At 37.9% G+C, this 26,193-nt stretch overlaps 1 protein-coding gene across 2 annotated transcripts in view; it reads left to right on the forward strand.

The window, feature by feature from the left end:
- The window catches only part of PARP8 (poly(ADP-ribose) polymerase family member 8), a 119,178-nt gene that overhangs the window by 82,210 nt on the left and 10,775 nt on the right, over positions 1 to 26,193 (forward strand). For both annotated transcript variants that reach the window (XM_063181135.1, XM_063181136.1), the window contains 10 exons: positions 313 to 366; positions 470 to 565; positions 12,718 to 12,810; positions 18,717 to 18,842; positions 20,496 to 20,561; positions 21,850 to 21,917; positions 22,214 to 22,262; positions 22,963 to 23,075; positions 23,245 to 23,317; positions 24,226 to 24,295. In XM_063181135.1, the coding sequence (XP_063037205.1) occupies positions 313 to 366; positions 470 to 565; positions 12,718 to 12,810; positions 18,717 to 18,842; positions 20,496 to 20,561; positions 21,850 to 21,917; positions 22,214 to 22,262; positions 22,963 to 23,075; positions 23,245 to 23,317; positions 24,226 to 24,295 (808 nt within the window). The remainder of the gene's footprint in view (positions 1 to 312; positions 367 to 469; positions 566 to 12,717; positions 12,811 to 18,716; positions 18,843 to 20,495; positions 20,562 to 21,849; positions 21,918 to 22,213; positions 22,263 to 22,962; positions 23,076 to 23,244; positions 23,318 to 24,225; positions 24,296 to 26,193) is intronic.

Consider the following 26,193-nt stretch of genomic DNA (forward strand, 5'->3'; position numbering starts at 1 on the left):
ATGGAAGTTGCCAAACTTTAGCTTATTAGGATGGAGTGAAGGCACTGGTGTTTTCATTTGAGATTAAAGTTACTGAGGTGGTGAGATACAAATCTTCATTAGATTTAAGAACTAGAAAGAAATACTAGAAACCTACGTCATACTCAGTAAACAGTGAAAGGATTGATTATTTGTAATGCCTGGTTCACAAGTGAGAGATCTCTTTAGACGCAAATTGTTTACATATTTACATGCAAAAACTTACAGATGCTTTTACCATTCCCTTATAATTAGTCTGCCAGCACTGAAATTGCCTCAACTTTTTCCTTGCAGCAAAATTATGGTGCAAAATGCATTCCAGTGCGAGACCGTGGCTTTCTTGTGCAGGTAGGATGTCATATCCTATTCATATATGAAACACTGTGTAGCATGAGCTGACTGTTAATTATTTTTAAACAGATGCTGTTATTCTCATTTTCATTGTTCTCAGACTATTGAATTTGCTGAGCAGCGGATACCAGTATTGAATGAATACTGTGTGGTTTGTGATGAACCTCATGTGTTCCAGAATGGCCCTATGCTGAGGGTAAGTGGTGTGCTGGTAAAACAATGCATTTTATAGTGCCTTGAATAGCTGTGGACCATACAAACCTGTTGGAAAACCATTAAATTATTTCAGATGGGTTTCATCCTAATTCTCTTTTGAGATGCAGAAATATGAAGCATATTAACTAGACTTTGCTGTAAATTTGGAAACAAAAAATGTCTTACAAGGAAGGGAGAGAGAAATTAGGCTGGTATCATACCACCGAAGGGGCATGTATTTCACTGAACACTATTGTGCTGCAGTAGTCACAGCCAGATAACAGAGAGAACTGCATGAAAGTGTTTTTCCCAGTGCTCTGGCATTCTTCTGAAAGCTTAGGGCACCTCATCCCTGAGCTTTTATCAAGCCATGACCACGGTATTTGCATACACTGGTGTTAATGCCAGTGCTCTGCAAAATTCTTCTGACCTTGTTTTGCTCACAGGCTGCTGGAATGAGCCATTCTCAAATGTGATAAATAAGGCAGTAGAAGGAGATGTTCTGTGAAGTGCCTGATCTAGCAGTGACCCAGCCTAGGAGTACTGTTGTGGCTCAGTATGCCCAAAATCTGACCAGTTAGGCAGCTCTTCCTTTCATTCCTCTATGATTGGGAACAGAATTTTGCCTGCTGGTCATTGTAGCCTCTCTCATGCTGTTGGTGGAACAGTGGAAAAAAGTAAGATTGGTCATGAGGGACACGCTGCCTGGAGCTGCTGGATCAGTGCAGCTTTGTGAAAGAGTATATTAACAGAATACAGTTCTTAGTTTAGGACTGGTCTTGCAGTTTAGAATCCTCTTGTTTCACCTGCCCTTTTTCCAGTAATGAAACATGAGTAACCTAAAAAGATTAAAGCCATGGAAAACTAACTCCAGTGAATAAGTGGTCTGATACAAGGCAATTTCTCCACAGTGTGGCCAGCAGCTCTGCATAAGCTGAAGCAGACCTTGTCTATGATAGTTCCATGGAACTAAATTCATGAGGACTATTGCTCTAGCTGGTAGCAGAAGTCACCTCAGTGTCACTCCCCATGGCACTGACTGGCACCAGGGTCAGGCATTCTGACTGCATGCAGGGTGTGCAAATGGGCTGCTGGTAGCATTTGAAAAAGCATATACATACCCAGTTAACACTGTTTAAGTAATTGGATATCCAAACCTCTTTAGTTTTGGATATCCAGTCAGAATTACTTTTGCCTCTTCAAGCTCATATCTATCTTTTAAAAGGAAGGCTTTCTGATAGGTTTATCAATAGCCAAAACTGATTAGAAGCCTGTAAAAATGCATCAGTTCCTCACTGTTTGTCTTTGAATACACTGCTATGTATATTACCCATGACAGAAAGAGATAAGACAAATTCAGTAATATTTGGAGAGTGATTAAAGTTTGGAAAACATAATTATTTATGTTATTGGAGATAATATAATTATTGTGTTATCTATTATCAAAACAAACATAATTATTATGTTATCTATTATCTATAGGTCAAAGCAAAGAGTAGGATTTATTCGACTAAAAAGAACCAGAATGTAAAGTTATCTGCTCTAAATGAAAAAAATCTAAATTCCTTCTTTCCCACCATAAAGATTAAAATCTCTCAGAATTACTATTTTGTATCTTCAATTTAAAGGATCATTTTATAGCTATCTGTTTAAGAGTTTGTCAGCATTTCACAACAGAAGAAGCTGCAACCATCTTTGCTTCTGAACATATATTCATCAGTGTCTTTGAAGTAGCATAACCTGACAAGCTTGGCAAAAACGAAAGAGTGTCTTATATAACCTAGGAAAAATTAGATACCAGGAAGAAATCTAGCATACTCTGTGTATGCTTGAATGACTCAATAAGCAATATAGAGCCATTAATGAGTTTGCACTTTTGTAGAAGGTGAGAAAGGATCTCAGTGTGAATTGAGCACTAGCTTGCCCTGGAGTGTGTTAAGAAAATTTATCTTTCATTCTACTGAGAGCTCTGGTCAGGGGCAGCTTGAAGAAGTCAGTTTGTGGGGTTTATGTATACATGCTTCAGCTGAACGCACACATACACATACATGCATACATATATATGTGTATATAAATAACAAGTATGAGGAGAAAGAGCATTTTCTTTTTAGTACTGCTGCCAGAGCGGATCTCAGAAATTGAGTACTTTTGTTACAAGAATGCAGCAAGCTTTCATTTAAGCCAAGGCTGCACGCAGTGTAGTTTTATTGAGGATCCCTGATCTTTGTAAGGGTTCTCTCTTTGGATACCACAGTAACCTCACCAGGTTTCGGAATGGTGGGTGCCTTGCCATGGTGTGCTTAGGAAGAGTGTCCAGATCTCCTTTTCTACAGATGCCTGCATCCCAAGGGCATCACATCAAAGGCTCAGGTTGTGTCACAAGGCGCACCACAGGCTGTGTAGTTCTGGGTCATTCACCAGTTTCCCCCATTAAAATTTAGCTCCTCCACACAGACACACATGAGTTCTTGTCTAGGTGTGGGTACTCTTAATGGTGATTTTCCCTTCTACATTTTGGACCTTTTTTTCAACAGCAAAGAAGACCTATGAAATTATAAAAGCATAATAAAGTTACTGCTTGAAAAGTTACTTTAATATTTATATAGGTTTGATTTTCTAATATTTTATGGAGTTTTATGCAGTTATAAAGAAGCTGCAGAGAAATTTGATTCTCTGTACCTCACATATGTCAGCCCCGTGCCTTTCCTGAACTTTAGTGTAGTTTATTAATTGTCTTAAATGCAGTTAAAAAAATTGAACAATTGCCATCACACAACAATTACAGTCTTTTAATACTATGAAGTGCTATAGCTACTCACAAACTCTTACACTATAGATTTTTGTGCTAGTTATTACTGACTTGGGAAGTTCAGATGTCTCATCCTCACAACAGCTAAAGAAACCATCTGAAACTGAGAGATAAAGCTTTTTTTCTTTCTGCAGGCTATCATTTTATCTTAGTTGTAAAGTATCTTTCAATCAATCTCTCTCAGCAAGCTTTCTTCTCAGTATTATGTTTCATTTGCCTAAATAAATTTTTCTGGGGGAGTAGTCTGGCTTTAATATCTATTTCAATTTAAGCTACTTTTTCAAAATCCTGACATGTTTTTTCCCATAAGATAACAACCATTTGATGACAACAAGATGTTTCATTTTGTATGGCTTTATTTAGGCACTAGATCCACATGGCAGACGTATGAGTGTGTGGAAGATTCTGTTGCAGAACAGCTGCATGACACGATTGCATATGTTTGACTTGATGATTTTACAGTGGACATCTGTCTTGGTCCAGAGCCCTCAAAAATTATCTGATCATGCAAATGTTCCCTGCTGGTTCAGGGATCCTTGTTGAACATTGAAATCTTGTTTTTAGGCCTTCTTAGTCCTTTATTGAGGATAAATAAAGAGGCTGCTTTATTGGCTTACTGAAGACGAATAAGTAAGAAATTCTTATATTTCTCTTAGGAATTTCTTTACAGAGCGAAGTGAGTATCTGTGAGAATAACCAGCTTTCTTTTGAACTCCAAGATTCCCTGAAATTTGGAAGACCAGACTTAAATACTGAGTTCCTCTGTGTACTCCACAAGTTTGTGTGTGTGGAAAACAAAACAGATTGGGTAGATGGGGTGATCTTAGTACATGCCCAAACCTAATGCCCTCACGAGGAGCTGCACCTGTATTACTGTGAAGGAGAAGAAAACAGGTTCTCTTGAATGGAAGAAGGAATCTTGGAAAAGTACTATAACACATCATGAAGTTGTAGCACTCTTCTTTATAAAGGCTGATGGTCCACTGCTTCATTCCATCTGCTTAAAAAAAACCAGTAGTAAAGCAGGCAATGTTTTCCCGTAAGTATTCACACTTTCCCCAGATAAGATGGGGATGAGTGAAAGTTCTCATCATAGCATGTTTCTTTTGTGTTTATTTCAAAAGCACAGTGAGATCTAAGTATTATTTGCAGTGCAGCAGAAGTTATAAAAGCCAAATTGGGTGTTTTGGTGGTACATAGAGTACCACTAAAATTGGAAAATTATTTGAAATCACTGCGTGGAATGATTTGCAGTTGTTCTGCAAAGCAGAAGAAAAATGCAGTGAATCCTAAGAATAAAAAATATTATTTAAGCTCTTACATAACATGGACCAATGCTATTTCATGCAGTCATTTCTAAGGATGATCAGAATCCTGCATGTTTCACTTTTCACAGAAAGGTTAAGAAACAGTTTTAAAATCATTAGCAAATGTTGGGACTGCAGTCTGTACATCCAAACAACTCCCTTAACTTGTATGAAGAATCACAGTGCATCTTCTTGCAAGGCACCCTGTGCTACAGAGCTCTCAGGAGCTCTGCCATCTTCTGAAGTAGCTCCATGCTCTGTTTTGAAAAAGGGGGAAGTGAAAGGTCAAACAGAGTTTGATGGAGGAGACACACAGAAGGCAGACATGGCAAATCTACTGAAAAAAAGTAAGGGTCTGGTAATTTGAATTATTAGCCTCATGTTCCCATCTTTGTTTTCAACAGAGAAGTTGTTTAGGTGAGTGAGAATGGACTATTATGTGTTTGTAATAAATGGCTAGATTTGAATTGTCTCAATAGCACTGTGAAATGCTTTTTTTTCCCCTAGCATTTTCAAACTGTTCGTATTGCATTCACATCTGTGTTGTTTAAATAGTTACATAGGTTATCCTGATTTCCGTCAAACTACAATATTAGATTAAATATTAAAAACTAACCTAGGAAAGTTGAATGACTTCCACAAAACCCATTATGAAGTACTGACAGATTCTTGCATGGGGCATGTGTCTCAAGTGAAAAATTCCTGAAACTGGAATTTGTGTCATCCACTGCCTTACACTGGCTTTTGAAGATCTCCAAGGATGGAGACTGCACAGCCACTCTGAGCAGCCTGTTACATTGCTTGAAAAAGCTTTAGGAAAAACTTATTTTAGCTTTATCTAAAATTTTGGAAAAGTTTAGATAAAGTTAGTCCTGTATGAGAGAATAAAAGTACTGACTGACCTCTAAAGGTCCTTTTCAACCATCTGATTTGGTTCATCTATCTCAAAAATGTATTTTCCAAAGGAGATTTAAGAATGTAATAAAGAAACCTAAGGATTATTTGGTTCAATGTTAGAAGGCTATTAACTTCTTTTAAAGCTGTATGAAAGTCTTCCTTTTATTATTACTAGAATATTCTAGGGAAGGACTAAGTTGCATTTTAATAATGCAACAGTTTTGCTGCTGTAACAATAGAGAAATAAGTTGTTTAAGGAATTCAGCATGTACTTCTGTTACAAACATTTCATGTAATGAGATCACGAGTCCTTAACAAAAGTGGTTATTATATTTAAAGATCTGATTAAAAGAAGTGCAGTGAAAAATATGATATCATATTTGAAGATTGGAGTTAAGAAAATGTCAGTCCTCTCTTAAAGAAGGGCAAGAAGGAGAGGATCCAGAGAGCTCCATCCTCACCTTCATCTCTAGGAAGGTGATGAAGCATCTAACCCTCAAAACCATCTCCAGGCACATCCAGGACAAGAAAATGTTCACAATGAGTCAGCATGGTTTCCCCCTGGGAATCCTTACTTGAATGACTTGGTTAAACTTGTTTGAGGAAGCAACTGGTCAGGTAGATGAGGAGAGAGCAGTGGATATTGTCTGCTTGGACGTGAATAAGGCTTTTGGCAGTGTCTGCCATAAGATCCTTTTAGACAAGTTGTTGATGTGGCCTAAATGAGGAGATGGTGAGGTGGGATTGTCTGGGCCTCAAGTGTGATGTTCAGGGTAAAGTTAGAGTCAGCAGCTCACAGTGTACCCCCGGGATCAGCAGTGGGTCCAGTCCTGTTTAGGACCTTCATTAATCACCCAGATAATGGTGCAGAGTGTATCCTCAGAGAGTTTGCAGATGATGGAAAAAAATGAGAAGTGTGCAGTACTCGTGGGCAATGGGCACCATTCAGGGGGACCTCAACAGGCTGGAGCAGTGGAATGCCAGGAATATCATGCAGTTCAACAAGGAGAAGTGCAAAGTCCTGGAGCTGGTGAGGAACAAACCCAGGCACCCATGTATGCTGAGGGCCACCCAGCTGACAGCAACTTGGCTTGGGCAGGAAAGGACACCAGCTTGGACAGGAGAAAGCAATGTGCACTTGTGGTATGGAAGGCTGCTGGTGTTCTGGGCTACACTGAACAGTAGGATTGTCTGTGTGTGTGGAGGGATGTGATGCTGCCCCTGCACACAGCCCTGGTGAGGCCACACTGTGCCTGCTCTGTGCTCCTGAGCCCAAGACAGGGACGGTGCTCCTGGGGAAAGCCCAGTGAAGGGTCACTAAGATGATTAAAGGGGCTGGAGCACATCACATAGGAGGAAAGGCTGAGAGCCTGGAAGAGAGAAGGCACAGAAGGGATCTTACTAATGGCTGTAAATATTTGAAGGAAGGGAGCAAAAAGGACGGGGCCAGGCCCTTTAGGGTGGTGTTCTGTGGCATGACAAGGGGCAGAGCATATAACCTAAAACACAGGAAGTTTCAGTGGAACAAGAAACACTCCTTACCTTTTTCACCTTTTCTGAAGGTGACTGAGCATGGGAATAAGTTGTCCAGAGAGACTGTGGAGTTCACATCCATGGAGAAATTCAAAAGCTGTCTGTTCAGGGCAGCTGGCTCCAGGTGACCGTGCTTGAGCAGGGATGTTGGACTAGATGACCTGTGGAGATCCTTGCCAACCTCAATCTTTCTGTAATTCTTTGATCTTATTCAGCTTTTACATAATGTAATTTGTAAAGCTAATGTCCATCTTGCTGTTCTGTGCCTTCCCAAATTCCTCATCTGCAAATACCAAGGCCATTGACAGAACAGTGTGACTGAATGGGTTTTAAAGACCTGTAAGATAATTATACAGAACAAAATAATCTCAGAATATATTCACTAAGGTTAATAAAAGACCATCTGTGTACCAGTTTTGTTGTTTTTAGGAAAGAAGTTTCTGTAGAGTGCCATCTTGTGTTCAAAGCTCAGACTGAGACCTCCTTTGAACAAAGAAAGGATTAGTAAAAAAAATCAACAAAATTAAGTATTACAACTAGTTTCTTTGAAATTTGTACCCTGGTGCATACATTTCTGCTGTTTAATGTTTTTCCCATCAAGTATGAACAGTAAAATACCATTAATATTTGAAATACCTGTTCATATTATTTAGCTGTAAAAGTAAGTGCAGTCTTGTAATTCTGATATATTTCTTCCATTAGTAAGCTTAAATTTTTAAAATGTTTTTCATCCCAAAGTGCTCCCAGTTATGTTTTATTTACTATGGGTGAAATCTTGACTTTGGAGGGTTCTTGTTGACTTGAAGAGATCTTGGATTTCTCTGTGCTTTGAATACAAGGGTCTTAGATGCTACTGAAAACACAGGAGCATTGAGTTTGCTGCTTAATCATGGGAAATTTCTTGAACAGAATAAACATCACTGAACTGTGGAGAAAAGTGTAGGTGTACAAATATGTTTAGTCAGACTGGAGTTTAGCCAAGATGCTTATGGAATTCCAAGATTTTTGTGGAATAACACTGTGGTCTTTCTAATCCTTATGCCACAAAATAGGCTAGTTTTATCTCTTTTTATGAAAAAAGCCTTTCCAGCTACAACCTATATTTTAATAGAATAGATTTAAATTAATTTATATTTTACTGACAGAATAAAATGACTGCAGTATAGCTTTTCCTGTTGCCAACAAGTTACCAAATGCATCATGCCCATCTAGCATTCTATAAAGCTTGTTTGTGCACCATTTTTTTCTGTATCTGTGAAGTAAAAATGTATTTTTTGAAAGTGTGTAAGGTGCAGGAAAAAAAAAAACAAAAACAAAAAGCCCAGAAAATAAAATTTAAATCACTAAATTTAAATCACTAAACAAAGCCAAACAGAACAAGTGGCATTTCTTACTCAGCTACAGACTACTCTCATCTTTCTTCAGGTTGTATCTGATCACCACTGTGGTATCTCCCATGTCTTTGAGCAGTGTGTTCCATGTAACACATGATTATTGAGAGACTGTTCAGAGAGTTTACCTTACAGTAAAACTAAAACTTGGCATGGTGGAAAGTAGGAAGCAGAACAGAGATTTGAAGTTCAAATTTGTCTCCTTGTCTGTTGCTTTCATTAGGAAAAGTGGGGTGATCACTAATGGTTTCACCTTCACCATTTATTACATTTGCTGTATGTCAGGCAGTCAGCCTTGCCTGAAGCATCTCATGTTAGATCAGTAGTTTTTAGGTGTGTCAGTCATGTTATAGCCTCTTTAGTGTCTGTGTGATATCCCTGAGAACACAGGAAAGGGTGACACATTGCTCTGAGCACGGCTGCAGCCCACATTAGAAAGTTGCTAGATCGATATAGACTATGAAACTTTCAGCTTTTTGAAATTGAAAGAATGTCTAGAAAATATTTTAGGTAGTGTATTAGTCCAGGAACCAGGATATGTCCTAGTGTGTAAGTGGTTTGTGTGTCTGCCAGTCTCAGTCACTGCAGAAAGAAACCACACTTGCATTGTAACACGCGGGAACTCTGTGCTGCTTTCACCACAGCAGCAGTTGGGTGGGAGCTACTGATCATGCAAAGAATGGGGGTGGCTAAAGGAGAAATCTGAAGACTTCAAGCATTTAGAAGATGCTGTCTGGTTCTGTCATTGTCTTCTGCCTCCAAGCATTTGCAGTCTCAGGTTAACGGCCCATGTCTTATTTTTTTATGTTTTTTTCCCCACTGGAATAATGATCCTCATAACGGTGTTTCAGCACCCAGTGATCTTCACTGAGTTAATAGTTCTGTGAAGACCAATGGCTTTATGTTAATTTTCTATTTTCAAGAGAAAAAATAAAGTCTGTGTGAGACCCTGGTAGCTGCTCTTTCTGAGAAGAATTACAGTTGCCTTGTTCAGGAAGCAACAAAGTTCCCCAGCCAGTCAGCTCGTATCCTCAAAGTGGTTGTTGTAATCTGTGGAACTATGTGCACCTAGGATGAAACTCAAATTCAGAAATAAATGTTTAAGTGTCTAACCCTATTTTGTTGTGTATTTTCCCCTTGAAAACAATGGGAGATAGTAATCCAGGAAGAGGTGATTAATCTGCACATGTGTGGCTGTGAATTCCGCATCAGTAAGAACATATTTATTGAATATTTCAGGTACAGACACAAAAATTCTTGGAAAGTTTAGCTTGATGAGTGTTACGTATAAATGAACTAAAGTGAGAGTATCCAAAGATGACATTGGAACAACGTAGCTTTTATAAATGTGTCAGTTTTTGCTTGTTTAGTGTAGCTGGGGACATTTCTTGTATTTATGATCTGAAGTCAGAACAATACTGTTCCCATCCCAAAGTCTCACATCCTATGACAAGAGAAGAGTGGACGCCATATAAAGGGAAACACACTATCAATATGCAAAACATTAACAGCAGAGTAGGATCAGCCTTGAATCCCAGTTTTCCCATAAAGCTTGTGGTTTTCTTTAAACTCTGCTTTCTATAATTGATTTATTAACTTAGTTTTCATATGTTTTCATTGGTTCTAGCATGCACAATTGCAGGCAAAACATAAGTAAGGAAATGTAACACTGAATAGGTAAGGCAGAGTGCGACAAACAAGAGTCCCTGAAACATTTGCTTCCTAATTGCAAGGTAGTTTTTTCATTTTGTAGGGATTTAAACAATACAAATGATTGAGCTTAACTAGTGACTGGAGTAGAGGATACTGAAATGGCCATACCAATGTCTCTTGGAATACATTGCTAACACCTGTGGGAAATTTAAGTTAAAAACTTAACTATCTTATTTTGATAAATTGAGACAATTCCAGAAACAGAAATCAAAAGTACTTTTAAAATGACTGTAGGGTGGGCTGAAAGGCATTCAGACTAGATAAATGAGACAGACCATTGAAATGTCCCTTCAGCTGCAGGGTTGGGATTATTTTTCTCATTTTATTGTATTGACAGAATACGTAGTGGACAGAAAGCTTTGCCAAAATGAGAATAATTGTATAGAACCTAACAGAAGTATCTGTTCCACTTCAGGGCTGAAATTCTGCTGTCCTGCTTGTCAGTATATCTAGTCGTCCAGTGTCAGCCTGAGGCAAAACAACCCAACCATCCTCCCCCCCACAAAAAACCCCCCAAAACCAAAACAAAGCAAAAAAGCCACCACCACCCCCCTCAAATAAAAAATAACAAAAACAAACCCCTACCATAAAGACACAAAAAATTTTCCACAGTCAAGCATAAATGCAATGTCTGTTTTCCTAACATCCTTCTCCAGATGCTCAGACACTTCTGGGATCATAACAGAGGGGCAGGAAAAAGAGAAATGGTGACAAAATGTGTGTTCTTTTACCATCATTAAGTTTCTGGATAAATTACTTTGCTGAGACTGTAAACAAAATATCAAAAATAAATATCTTCTTACAAGTTTTCTTCATGACAAGCATGGCCAAATTTAGATTGCTTAGCTATTCCAGAGTTATTCCTTGCTTTGAAATAAAGGAAGTCTGTATATTCTGTTGATTATGATAGTTGCCCCACTGAACAAATGATTTAACCATCTTCTAAGTGTGAAAAACCCAAGAATAATGACGGCGGTAGATACCTCTTGTCCAGCTTGCCATGGCACAATGAATTTGATCATGTTTGGCTTCATCTGCTGCCTAATGCAATGTAACATGACAGATAAACTAAATCAAATGGGTGACATTATCAGATTTGAAATATGATAGCTCTTGTAAAGCAAATGAAGTGAGACTGTATCAGTCCAGAAGATTTGAGATGCTTATTGAGGTATTGAATCTTTGAAACACGGCAAGTGAATGTTTTAAGTTCTGCAAAGCAAGTGACTGCAAGGACAACAGTATGCTTATTACTGGCAAAGCTGTTGCCTGAAACAGAATTCAGCTAAATTTTAGGTTTTCTTTGTGTGTTTAATTAATTTTTTCATTTTTGCAAGTGCTTTGTAGAGGCAGTGGCTTGAACTTCAAAGCATAGTACTACAAATACTCTTGTACTTGTTGTGATCACTAGACTCAGAACTTTGAGTTACAAAGATGAGTTTAAGTTTCAGTGAGCTGGGATTTAATACTATGCATTCAAATAAGTAGTATCCAGGAAGTATTTTTGATTGTTTTTAGCATTGTCATAACGGCTTGTGTTTATTGGGTAGTTTTAAGGAAGGTTTTAATTCATATTTCTTTCATCTGTTTGTTCATTTTGAATACTTACAACAATTCACGGTGTGATGTTACTTGAGCCTTTATAAAGTTGGTCTGCTAGTTATCTTTCAGTAAATAATATGGAGTTGCTGTAAGGATTGTAAACAGTTAGGAAGCCCATGAAGACATGCCTATTTTCATTACCTAAAGCTGTCTTTCTATTTGTTTCTGCTTTGTTTGCCTTATGAAGGCAAAATGTTCCATTCTCAATATGGGGTTTAGATAATGTTTTTTTATTTTTGATTACATCATTAATTACTTTTTAATAGGCAAAAGCTGGTTCAACAAGAAGGGGGTTTTTATTATTTAATACCTGAAAAAAGACTTGGAACATCTTTATTTCTTAAAATAAGTAGGCTTCAAAATAGTCTTTATGCTGTAAAAATTGAATGGATTTTCTTATAGTCTACCAATAATTTGTTAAATTGTCAAAAAACTAAAAATAACCTCTTCAAAAAATTGTTTTCCAGATCAGATTTTTATGTGTGTTCTGAACAGCAGTGTAAGAAGCTCTGAAGAATAAACCTGCTCCCATTAGCTTCATGATTAGTTCTCCATTAAGTTTAATTATGTAGGAAGTTTTTCAGATAGATAGTCTTAAAAACATTTGAGTACTATGCCTGTAATTTTGGTTTTGTAACAGTGCTGGGATTTCTTTTAAATTTAGCCTCTCTGAGTACTTAGGAGTTTTAGAATTCTTCACTTTTGCTCTTCAGGTTATTAAAATGTTTCTCTAATGTATCTTCCTCAATAATTGATATGTATTTATTATTTAAAATCAATCTTGCAGTTAAAATATGAAGAATTAGAATTAATTATGTGGGTTTTCTCGTAGCTCATAACATGCTAAAAGCAAGAATTCAAATTAGAATAGAAGTAAAATTAACTTTCTTTCTTTGTATAGCCCACTGTTTGTGAACGGGAACTCTGTGTATTTGCTTTCCAAACATTAGGAGTGATGAACGAAGCTGCTGATGAAATTGCAACTGGGGCACAGGTAGGATTATCTAAAGTTTTCTGTAGTTTACTCAGTCCTCTCTGTCTCTTCTAATATGTGTTTTGACTTGCATGCACCATATGAGTACTGTTTGGTAAGTATTATTTATTTGTCCACTGTTATAGCTGTAAATGCACTGGGTTTATGCACAGTGTATTCAAATAGTACTAATGAGGTGTTTCCATTGTTTTGCTTCCTTGTAATTAGAGTAACTGTGGTTTTGTGCCCTGTTGTATTCAATTAGGTCACCTGGGTTGTTAATAAAGGCAGCCATTGTAATTTGGAGATAATTTACATTTATTTTCACCTAATGAGCCATTACTACTCTCATGCAATTAAAAAGTTACTTCCTGTTCATGGTCTTGGGATGCAAGGATCCACTGAGCATCTGTTGTTTCCATCATTACGTAGCAGTGGGAAAGTCCTTACTGATATTGCTACATGGGGTTCTTTCTTCTTCTCAAGGATCAGGAATTTAATATAAGCCTGCTTCCTAACTCTAAATTCAGTTATTGATGTAGTTACAACCCTATCATTGTTTTCTTAAAGTATTTTAAATTACGCTTCCAAATCACTAACCTAATGTTTCATTAGGAAAAAAAAAAAAGTTAAAAGATTTTACATTTAAGTTCCCTTCAAGATCTCATGGTAAATGCCTGCACATCTTAAGGAAAAGTGCATTTGTGTCCCATTTTCTGGTTACTGTGTTTCTACATAGTAAGCAGCATGGATTTTTTGGAAGAACAAACCTTCAATTTATTTAACTTTAACTAGCACTAGTGAGTATAGTCACTGGAAATAAACTATTCAGATAGGTGCCTGAATACAACCATGAGCATATCCTCAAAGGTAAAAGTTGCAGCAGTGTAGATCAGCTTCCTCACTGAGAATATGACTGGAATCAGAACAGCAGCTCTTCATCTGTTGTCTGAAGACCACTGGATTTGTAATATCTAGATACTGAATAGTGGGATAACAGTTTAGGCTTGTAAGAAATAGAAAGAGGTGTGCAGATGAAGCCCCACCTCTTTATCAGCCTGAAGTTCTGTGAGCATTTAATTTTTTTAATTCAGGCACATGTTACATTACATGTACATTTAGAATCATAGAATCATAGAATAATTGGAGTTGTAAGGGAGCTGTGAATGTCATGTAGTCCTGTGCCCTGCCATGAGCCAGGACAACTTCAACTAGATCAAAGCCCTGTCTGACTTGACCTTGAATGTTTCCAAGGATGGGGCATTTACCATGTGTTTCATCAGTGTTTCGTCACCCACAGTGTAAAAGTCTTCTTTATATCTAGTCTGTATCTCCCTCCTTTAGTATAAAACCTTTACCTCTGCTCCTATCACAGCAGGTTCTGCAAAAAGATTTTCCCTATCTTGTCATCCCGCTTTAAGTAGTGAAAGGCTGCAGTAAGGCTTCCCAAAAGCCTTCTCGTCTACAGGCTGAACACACCCAGCTGCTTCAGCCTGTCTTCATCGGGGAGGCATTCCAGTCTTCTGATCATTTTTGTGGCCTTCCTCTGGACTTGCTCCAACAGGTGTTGGAGCTCTTTCTTATGTTGGGGACCCTAGAGCTGGACACAGTGTTCAGGTGGACTCTCATGAGGGCAGAATCCCCTCCCTGCCCTGCTGCCCACGGGGCTCTGGGTGCAGCCCAGGACACGTGTGGCTCTCTGGGCTGGCAGTGCCATGGCTGGGCCATGTGCAGCCTCTCACCCACAGCACCCCCAAGCCCTTCTGGGCAGGGCTGCTCTGGGGCTGCTCATGCCCTGCCCGTGCTGGTACCAGGAGTTACCATGACCCAGGTGCAGCACCTTGCCCTTGGATCTGTTGAACTTGGCGAGATTCCCATGGGCCCATTTCTCCAGCTTCTACAAGTCCCTCTGGATGGTTTCCCATCCTTCAGGGACATCAGCTGCGCCACTCAGCTTGTGTAATGTGCAAATTGTGGAAAGAGCACTTGAACTCACTCTCTATGTCCTTAAAGAGCACTGGTTCCAGTATTGCTCCCTGGGGGACACCGGTCATCATCAGTGGCCATCAGGACATTGACCTCTACCATCTGGATGCAGCTAGGCAACCAGTTCCTTATCCACAGAACTGCCCATCCATCTAATTGATCTCTCTCCAATTTAGAGGAAAGGATATTGGGAGAGGTTGTTTTAAAGAATATCAATGACATCTGTAGCCTTTCCCTTATCCATCACAGAAGGCCACTGGGCTGGTCAGGCAGGACTTGCCCTCAGTGAAGCTGTCGTGGCTGTCATGAATCTCCTCACTGTCCTCCATGTGCCTTAGCACAGATTCCAGGAGAAGCTGTTCTATGATCTTCCCAGGCACAGAGGTGAGGCTGACAGGTTGGTAGTTTCTAGGGCCCTCGTTTCTATCCTTTTTAAAAATACATGCAATATTTCCCTTTTTCCAGTCACCTGTGACTTCTTCACCTGGCTGCCGTGCCTTTTGAGTTAGCATGGAGAGTAGTAGCTTGGCAACTTTATCTGCCAGTTCCCTCAGGATTATGGGATGCATCTTATCAGGTCCCATAGACCTTTCAATGTTCACATTCCTCAGGGACTCTCAAATGTAATCTTCGCTGACAGTGGGAAGCACTTTGCTTCCATACTTTCTGTCTTGAGTTTCATCAACTCGAGAGGTGTGTGAAGGGGAGACTGCCAGTGAAGACAAGCAAAGAGCTGTCAAGTTACTTGGCTTTCTCATTGTCTGCAGTTACCATTTTCCCAGTCATGTTCAAAGAGGGGTGAACTTTCTTTGACCTTCCCTTTCTGTCTCACATGCCTTCAGAAGCCTCTTCATTATTCTTTGCATCTCTTGTTGAGTTGATCTCCAGTTGCACCTTGGCCTCCCTCACCCCATTCTGACACAAGCTGGCTGTCTCTGTATTCTTCCTAGAATATCTATCCCTGCATCCCTTGCCTTTGCATTTCCTTCTTTCCTTTTAGTCTTACCATCAGGTCTGGAGACATCCATGCTGACATCTTGTCTTCCTTTCCCAATTTCCTACACATGGGTATTGAGAACTCCTGCACTCTATGGAAGGCATTCTTAAAGATCTGCCATCTCTGATCTGCTCCCTCCTCTTGAAAACAGTCTTCCAGGGGATCCTATTGAATAACTCTGAATAGCTGGAAGGTTGCTTTCCTAAAATGAGTAAAGAATTAGGTATGAGCCTTTTTAAGTAGAGCTGACTAAGCTGAGGAGAGGTGGCCCTGGTTAGCTCTCACTCTGTTTTGTGTAAGTGTCAGTGTTGCAGGCATGTGCAGAGCTTGCTGTAGATCTCTGGAATACCTCTACATTTACAGAGCTTTACTGTAGAATTCTGAAGCAATTGCAGCCTTAAGAGTGCTTAAAAGAGTTAGATAAGGGGTTTTTTCTGTTGTCCCATTGGACCTAGGTAGCTAAATTATGCTGTTTCTAGTGATAACATTGCAGCCAGCTCACTATATTGGATCTGACTGAGCCCCATGTTCCTGTTTGCAGAAAAAAAATCATCAGTTCTAGAGCTTGATTCATCTGAGTTCTTTTTGTCATTAGTTTAGGACAGTATGAATCACAGCACAGACTGTCAGCACAGTGGTTATTTCTCCAAGAGTCTAGCAAGCTTAGGTTGACTGGTAAAAGGTAAGTGTTCACCTTTTGTGTGATTAATCCTCTTCCAAACCATTTTGTCTAGTGAGGAATCCTAAATACAGCTTCCCATTATTAGAAATCATATCCCGTTTTGTCTTTTGTGCTTTCAGCTCGTTTCCTGAGGTGCACAACCCTACTTTGTCACTCTAAATAATCCGATGGCTTCTCAATAATAAATGCTTGTGCTTTCTAAAACTTTCCATCCTGAATTCAGGTTGCCTTGTGTTAGTCATGTAGGCAAAATGCTTGAAAATTAGATGACTGATTTCTTGATAGTTCCAACTCCCTATAAAGAGTCTCTTGAGAGTGAGAGGCCCTGTCTGAGGGATTGATGTCATAAGAGGAATTGTCATCAGCAAGTGTTGTCTTGTCCTTCACAGAGCTATTTTAATCCTTACTTACTTCAGTACCTCCAATTGAGGAGTTCACATCCAGTTTTAAGGACATCTGCGTGATCCACAGCATCTCCTATTCCCAAGGAATGCATATGCACGGCTCTATTATAGGGTTTCTATTAGATTTACCTCCCAGTTTGTTTTGCATTGCATCAACTCAAAACAGTGACCTCAGGGGAAATCAAGTGTAAAAATAAAGCAGAGTAGGAAACAATCTAGGAGTCAACAGTTTGTTTAAAGGAGGGCTTAGGGATGATGGTGTCTGAGTAGAACTGTGCCAGTTTTAAGACAGTGTCCCATCATGCAAATCATAAGGCAATACAACTTTGAATCTCTGCATTTAAAGATCTGGGGACTCAAACAGCTCTTCCCTAGGAGTGTTTTGTGACAGCAGACTAAGAAGTGCTTCTCAGAAGCAGGGTGAGCTCATGCTCAATTTCACGGTAATACATTTACACAAGGGCAAGTTTGCTGCCTGATCTGGCTGCTGATCTCCTTTGTAAATGCCAGTGCATATGCCCGATTTCAAAACATTCATCTCACATACAGATAGTATAAACTGGAAAGTAATCAGAGAAGCATTGGGGAAGGACGGGATCATTATTTAAGTAATTTCATTTTTCAGTATATGTGAGATATTTAGTAACTTGAACTAACAGAATATATTAAAACTGATGGAGAAAATTGTCCATTAATACTGAAGGAGCAGAGGAGGAGAATGGCAGCTGTATGACTCACCACAGCACAGTTCTTTTTCCCCTTTCATCATTATTCTTATTTTCATTCTGGTTCTCCAAAAGACTGTAATTTTTTTCCATCCAAATGATCAGTTATAATGACAGACATAGAAAATCTTCTAGATGAATATGAGCTGTGAGATGAGATCTGATCCATGTGGACTTGTGGGGGGAACCAGGAATACCTATTAAGTCAGCTTGTCTCAGCTTTTCCCTTCTTTTGTGGAAAAGTCGTTTTCACAGAGGAATGTTTTCAGAAGGCACATAAAAAACATGAGGAAATGAGTTAATCTGCAGCTACTTTTTAATGTAGCAATTTTGGATTTCATTATGAGCTGAATTTACATTTCACAGCTGCCAGAAAGCTGCATTCTCTCATTTTTGTTATTTGCTGAATTCTATTTTTAACCTCTGAATTACATATTTTGACACAATTGCTTGGGGAATCTGTATCAAAGTGGTGTATTTACTTACATACACATGTCTCTGTGCACATTACATGCACAATCCTGTGGGGAAATTGTGAAAATCAAAGATAATCAATGAAGTGTTGTAATTTTGTATAACAGGAAGGAAAGAAGATAATGCCCTAGTGTGAGCTGTGCAGATGACTGTTAAACCATTGCAGTATTATGGGTTTAGCAGAAGCAATATTTTCAAGTGTTTCTGTGATTACAGTCTTCAGGAGAAGAGCAGAAGGTGGTACAAATTTGACAGACTATTCCTTGTTCTTGAGCAAAGTGTTTACTGGTGTATCTATACAGAGATACACCAGTTTAATTTCCTTAATGAATAAATTTGATATAGGAATTCACATGTGTGCGCAAGAGAAAGCAACACTTCAAGCAATATATTTGATGTTATAATACTTTTAGGACCAGAAACTGGTCCTAAAAGTGTATATGCACATGGAATAATATGCCACGGCTGACCCCAAACTCTGTTGAGATCCGTGAAAAAATTTAGTCCTGAACTATCTCCTTGGATAACACAGTTTGGGCAATATAGGTAACAATGAAATACAATATATCTATAATGTATAAAAAAGGTAGATTGGAAAATATACTATAAAAACATTTATTTTGAATAAACATAATAAATATGTCTTTCTTTATCCCCAGGTAGTTGATCTGTTGGTATCTATGTGTCGGTTTGCATTAGAGTCACCTAGGAAAGTTGTCATTTTTGAGCCATATCCTTCTGTAGTTGATCCTAATGATCCTCAGATGCTGGCCTTTAACCCCAGGGTAAGTAGTTACCTTTAATTTTGTCATCACTTGGTTTTAGTCATACATGAGATTTCAAAGCAAAGATTTCTCATGGAGGAGTCTCTTTTATTATGTGATACAGCTCCAGAATATAGCACAAGCGTGTTTTCAAAACTTTGCATCTTTTTTTTATTGTCTCTGAGAAAGTACTTGAATACAGACTTGTCCTGGTTCTTGCCAGGACAGTGTTAATTTCTGCAGTAGCCAGAATGGGGTATGGCTAAGACCCAGAGGTTATTCTATACCACCTCACATCATTTCTGGGAGCAGGGGGAGGGGGGTCTCTTCCAGGGGAAAAGCAGGAAAAGAGTTCACATTTTACTTGGCAGAGGGAGCATTTGGATGTTGTTTGTGGCTGGTTTTCTTATCTCATTGCTGTTTCCAGCTGATTGTTCTTACATTGACCCGTGATCTTTACCTTTGTGCCTCCCAATTCTCTATCCCACAGCAGGGGGGAAGTGTAAGGAAGAGAGGGAGGAGGACAGTGAGCAGTGCTACATCTCAGTGGGAACAGTAAATTGGAGAATACCATCCCTAAACCATGACAAAAGTGTAGGTTATGTTAAAGCCAAGAAACTCTTCTAAGGAACAAATTCTGGACGCAAAATTTTATATTCTAAGTGGTTTTTTTGTGTCAATGTGCACATTGGACACAAAAAGAAAGATGGCTTTTGAGAGATAGAGGTCATGTAAGCCAGGGGATTTCCAGTCCATCTTTTCATTCTTAGAAGTGTCATTGCTGTCATCTCATTTTCTCACTGCAAGCAGTTATTTCCTGGTATGTAATTTTATTAACAGGTTAATAGGTTAATAGGTGAGTTTTTTACAAGCATCAATTTTGAAATAAAGAAAATTGTGCTTGTGTTACCTGCTCCTTGGGCTCCAAATGCTGCCTTTCAGGAATGCCCTCAGGCTGTGAATATTCCATCTCCCTGAAGCCATTTCCCCAAAGGCATAGAGGAGAACTTGGCTTGTCCTGCACTGGGATGCATCTCACTCTGAACAAAGGCCAACTAGCAGGAGTTCTTTGTCAGGAGAGGCTGAGGTGTTCTGTAATGTGTTGGCAAGACCCCAAGATGGGGAGCAGTGGAGCTGCTGTGGAGTGGTGGAGCATGGACTGTTTAGCCTGTTCACTCAGTTCACTCAGGTGGAGCTGCCTGGTAGTGGCTCCCAAGCAGCAGGTCAGCAAAGATCCGGGTGAGGCAGAGGGACCACTGAAGGATCTATGAAGTTTTATAGAACTGCTAGCAAAGGAAACACATCTGTTTATATGCATTTTTTTTAAATCTGTTTGGGTCACTGCATTATTTACCTCAAGAGCATGTTGTCCAAATAATTTAGTTACATTTAATTACAAGTATTTGTTGAAAAATAATCTGATTTTTGGAGTGTTTTGGAGATCCCTGTCAACTTCAAAGAAGAAAGATCATAACAATATTTTTTCAAGGATTTTTTTCTGGATGATGAATGACAGTCTGTGGAAGACAGCTAATGGTTTGAAATTTTTGAAAGAATTGATTTGCCCAACATTTCTCCTAGCTTTCATTTTATACACACTCAAAGAATTCAGGTTTTTTTAGAGCCAAATACTAATACTCTTTGAACTTACTTGTGTATTTTATGCCACATTAGAAGAAGAACTATGACCGAGTCATGAAAGCATTGGACAGTATCACTTCCATCAGAGAGATGACACAGGTAAATGTAAAAATACTTACCTAATTAATCACTGTTTCTATAACTTGAAAGATGTTTGCATTGCATGCCTATCATGGGTTGGGAAGTCAATAGTATAATCTCTTTTCTATATAACTGTAATGACATTGAAATGTTTGCTTAAAATAACAAACATATCCCTAGTGCCAATTAAATAAAAGTAATGAAGTATAACTCAGATTTTTTGAAGTTTAAATAAGAGATAATAACAATAGAGTGATGAGACCTTGTAATGAGGTAATCACCAGCTGCTACCTTTCTGGAAATGTTCAAAGCCAGAGACTTTACTTCCAAAGCAAAAGAAATTGATCATGTGTCAATGTTCTGAATGGTATTCTGAATGACATGATATTTATCTCTATTATAGCAAAATTCTCGATCAACTAAGTATAGTTGGGGACTTGGATTTACTGTCATATTATTTCTCATGGCATATCTGATGGTTGTATTTCTGTTATTTTTATGTTCCTTTATATCTGTTTACTTTTATGTTCCTTTTCCAAACAACACAGCTGATTATAAGTTGTTGTTTAAATCTATTCCATATATCTTGCTTTTCCAACTGCTATATAAATGCATCCTCAGAACAGTTTTCTATCTTGCTCTGTGTATTAACAAAATACTTTGGGATTCTTGAGTGAAGAACATATAGAGAGGAATAAAATAAATGGAAAATTAAAATTCACCTTTTTTGTTAATTTGTGTAACATTTTGTAAAAATTTTAAAAATCAGGCATTTCTGTGATTTCTTATGATGTCTTTTAAAAATAAAAAATAATTACCATTCTGCTTTTTTAAAATGTTAAAACACTTCTTGACTAATGAATTTTAAAGGGATGCTTTGCATTGTGATTGAAATCAAGAACAGTTTTAAAGGAAATTAAAATATGACATGGTACTTATACGTTGAAACAGTTGAAAATACCAAATGGATTATTTTGGGTTTCTTTGAGAACCTTGATTTTGTAAAGTCCCAGTTTCTTAATCAAGAGCCACACAAAAATAGATGTCTTCTTCTTTCTTCCCTGTGATCACCAGTGTTTGCTATAATATAGTCATTTTTATGCTAATTATATGCTTATTATCTTACCCTAGGGAAAATAATTGCTATATTAATTCTTGTTGTCAAAACACATTTATAACTCTACTATGCTGTGTATCAGTAAAGCTGTGATTTCAACCTAATAATGTATTCATTTTAATAGATGAAATCATGGGCAATGTAACATATAAAATTCAACCTAGAAATAACATAATTACTCTTTTCTAGGCACCTTACTTGGAAATAAAGAAGCAGATGGATAAACAAGACCCGCTTGCACATCCTCTTCTACAATGGTATAAAGTTGATTCACATGAGATAATAATTATTAAATTATCATTTGTAATGAATAATCACTTGACCAGTGTAATGTGGTATAAGGTCAGCCTAATAATTAACATTGGTATTCTCAACTGCAGCTATTCTGAACTGTTTCTGGACCTCATCTGGGTCATCTGATCTAATTTTCTAGTTAATTTTTGGCCTACTTCCATCTAATAGGTTTAGAGGCCTGCAGCTTTGTGATGGCCATTCATAACATATTTTTAAGTTTGGTTTGCTTACTACGTCTAATACATGTTTCTTATTTTAGGGTTATATCTAGTAATAGATCGCATATTGTGAAGCTACCAGTGAATAGAGTAAGTGTCTGTGTGTTTTCTTATTATTTTCTGGTCTTTTTTATGCATTAGCATTTTAGGTGGGAGTTTACTAGCAAAACGTAGGTGTATGCATTTTAACTGATTGCATGGTGTCCTTTAATAAACAAGGCAGTTTTAGGTCCTGATTTTTAGAAACATGAATATCTGAAACAGTTCAAGTTCATAAAAAAACCTATGAGGTGAGTAGCTCAAATTCATGTGTCTACCTTGTAATCATCTAGAATTAGATGAGAGAAACATCACCTTTTGGTTTTTTACCATATAGAATATTAGATGCAGAATTGTACAGAAAGCAGTGCACACAAACATTCTGTATCAGGAGATCCACATATAAGTAACTTCTGATTAAGGGCGCAGTAATATGCAGCCTTCCAAATAACCTTAATTCAAAGTCAGCTCTGATAGAATACTACGATGAAATTGTTCAGTTTAATTACTAAAGCCATTTTAAATTTTCCAAAAACTTCCATATGTTTCATAAACTGAAAGTCATTCTTACTGTTTGATTTCAGCTTGAAACTGTGGAAGTGAGACCAGTTTCAACTTAGTTCATGTAGTTTTTTAGATGCAGTCATGTGTGGTGTGGAAAAGCATGATATCTTAAGGATTGCCATCAGAGAATTACAATACTTTCATATTAATCAACTTCTCTTCACATGTGCACTCTTACATTTGACAGCAACTGAAGTTTATGCACACTCCCCACCAGTTCCTTCTTCTCAGCAGTCCACCAGCCAAAGAATCCAATTTCCGAGCTGCTAAAAATCTATACGGAAGTACCTTTGCATTTCAGTGAGTACATATATTCCTAATAAACAAAGGTTATTGAACTGCCATACTATATTTTTTACTTCTGGCATTTGAGGTTTGCAGCTGTGAATCTACTGTCTTAAAGGATTTCTGATGTAATTTTTGCATTTTACACTGTGAATTTTATGGCTTTCTTTTTCATTTTATTCAGTGGTTCACACATTGAAAATTGGCATTCCATCCTGAGGAACGGCTTAGTTGTTGCTTCCAATACGAGGCTGCAGGTAAATAAACAAAATAGATTTCAGCTAACCTGTGCATACTTGGTTACATACTAGCTTTCACAAGTTTTCAAGGGGTTTCATTCTGGTAGCCTTATATAGCTAGAAAAAGAGATAATTTCAAATACTATCTTGTTTCCTGTGAAAAGTACTTTTCTGATGCAATTAAGATGAAGTAATGCTCTGCTAAAACGTCTAGAAGTTCTCTTTGTGGGAATCAGTGTTTCAGTTTTATGTTGCAGAGCAGCACCTCTAGGAGGCTTCGCTCGGTACTGCTTAAAAGCAGTCGCAAGTGAACATCAGAGCTGCCTAAACTGTCTTGGGATCCAGAAACATGCTAGAGTTACAGGAACTGGGCTTGCAGCACTTTGCCTCTCTGATTTCTTTGGCAGTGGAAGCATGAAGTGTGCTGGCCATAAGGGATCTAATGCAAACTTCTCAGACCGAATCATCAGAACACCACTATTGCAGAGCAAAGTAGGCACTACAGAGGGACTGGGGAGCTCTAATGCAGAGTATTTTAGCATTGTGGTTAGCAGCTCTCCCCAGAGCTGAGTCCATGTGCCTTGGAAGAGCATCCCAGGGCACATTTGGTCAAGTACAGAAACACTCTTTGTAGACATCCTCCATAGTAATATTAGATTTAAAAATAGAAACCACAGTTTTATGTATAAGTCTTATGTAAAATTGTGGGCATCTGGTTTTTTGTTTGGACATGATTTCCAGGATATATATATATAAAATAATTTTATACTCAGGGCATGATTTTTAAAAACACTTCTTTGAACACTGTTAATTAACTGAAATAAATTAGTAGGGTGGGTAAGCATGCTATGACCTGTTCCTGTAATTATTATTATTTTGTCCAGGTAAGCAAATTAATGCTAAGTAATCACTCTTCTCTTTTTCAGCTCCATGGTGCAATGTTTGGAAGTGGAATCTACCTTAGTCCATTGTCAAGCATATCATTTGGTTACTCAGGTGATATTTATAGATCACTCTAAAGGTGGACAAATATAGGGGCATATCTTATTCTGCTGTTTCTTCTTACAGCCTCGCTGTTTAAAACATTATATTCAATTTAATCTTCATTGACCATGATTAAATTTATTCCAAAAAGAGAATTTTTTTTTAATAAATAATAAGAAAATAGCAAATTACCTTGTTAAACACTCTCCTTATTTTTCAATGTGCTTAGAATTCTTAAGCTGTGCTTGAAGTAAATATTAGCTAATACTGAATGCTATATGTAGTAGGTCTTGATGATTCAGCTGAAATCCAACTTTGTGATTTTTGTCAATATCTGCCTAAGTTCCATCTAACTTTACCCATGAGTTCATGATCTTTTATGACTTTATCTGACAAAACAAGTATTGATCAACAGACATGTTCAAAACTGTATATTTAAGAGTATTCCCAAGTATCACCATGTCAAGATTACATTAGAAAGTGCAGTTCAGTGTGTTTATTTTAGCCTGAGAAGGAACATAATTTGTTCCACTATTGAATCCTAAAGTCAGTTGTGCAGAGTTTTCCATGTAAGAATTAAATAATAAACAAAAGCATATTAAAACAAGACAATGGATATGTACATTGAGAAATTAAAGGGATTTTAAAATATGGTGGCTTTCTTCTTTAGGTGTGTAGTATTTACCATTTCCTCACATATGAAAGTGCAGGTATATAGTTTAATGTGTGTTCATGTGCATGTAGATGATTCTGAGAATTTTGGTTTGCTCTCTGATATTCAGGGTTTCTAGCTCATGTTTTAGGAGCTCAGCTTTTTGAGCTACTGTTTGAGGAACTTCAACATCAATTATGTGTAGATGTACTTTTAGCTTGTCAGAGGTTACATGAGTACGAAGGCTTCTTAGGTCTCACTAAATGTGCTGGTTGAAGTATCCATATTTAACAAAGTGTCTTTCCTTTTGGACAATACTGTTTTGTCACCTTCAATGTGCTATTGCTCCTCTCTCTGCCTGTCTTGGCCTCTTCCATCCTGTCTCCTCCAGAAAGGAGGCTTGTGTTCCACTGAAGTGTGTAATCCTTGCCAATAAAAACCATGAAGGAGTCCTGCATGTTCACATTGATGCAGGAGTTCCTACACATTCCTTCAAAGAGTTAAGCTTTGCCATAATTCAGTCGTATTTGTAAAGTGCCAAATAATGGAAGTGTTCAAGGCCAGGTTAGATGGGGCTCAGAGCCACCAGGTCTAGCGGAAGATGGGTGTCCTTACCCATGGCAGAGGGTTTGGAATGAGATGATCTTTCAGGACCCCTCCCAACCCAAACTATTCCATGATTCTGTGAAATACAGGATGCTGGAAACTCAGGGAAGCCCATAGTATCATGCAAACCAGGAATTTTATATAAACCAACATGAGGGATATGAATGAAATCTGAGGCACGAATGTAGATGTTTCAGTTTCTGAGATGGAATTGGATCAAATGTGACTACTAATTTAATATTTTGTGTATATCTCTTATATTAGATAAGGAGATCAAACCAAGGTGGATTTCAAAACTTAAATTGCCTTAAAAACTTAAATTAAATTAATTAGACTTTTAATAAAGTTCCATTAAGTGCTAAAGATGTATATCTAAAGTTCTTTCTCTCATAATTTTTGCCTTCCCACCCACAGTAATCAGAATTTACTTCAGCCTGAATAGGGTAAAGTGGACTGAGCACATGCTGACCTACAACCCCATTAAGTCACCACATAAGAATATTCCTGATCTAAATTCAGTAGCATTTAAACTCAGGTTTATCTGCTTTTGCACCTACTTATTGCTAACTTGACTTTGCTAAAGTCTTTGCAATACATGCAGAGGTACCTGTAATTTACAGGATTTATATTGTGATGTGCTGTGACAGAGTTA

Source organism: Melospiza melodia, chromosome Z, assembly GCF_035770615.1.
Source record: "Melospiza melodia melodia isolate bMelMel2 chromosome Z, bMelMel2.pri, whole genome shotgun sequence".
NCBI classification, from domain to species: domain Eukaryota; kingdom Metazoa; phylum Chordata; class Aves; order Passeriformes; family Passerellidae; genus Melospiza; species Melospiza melodia.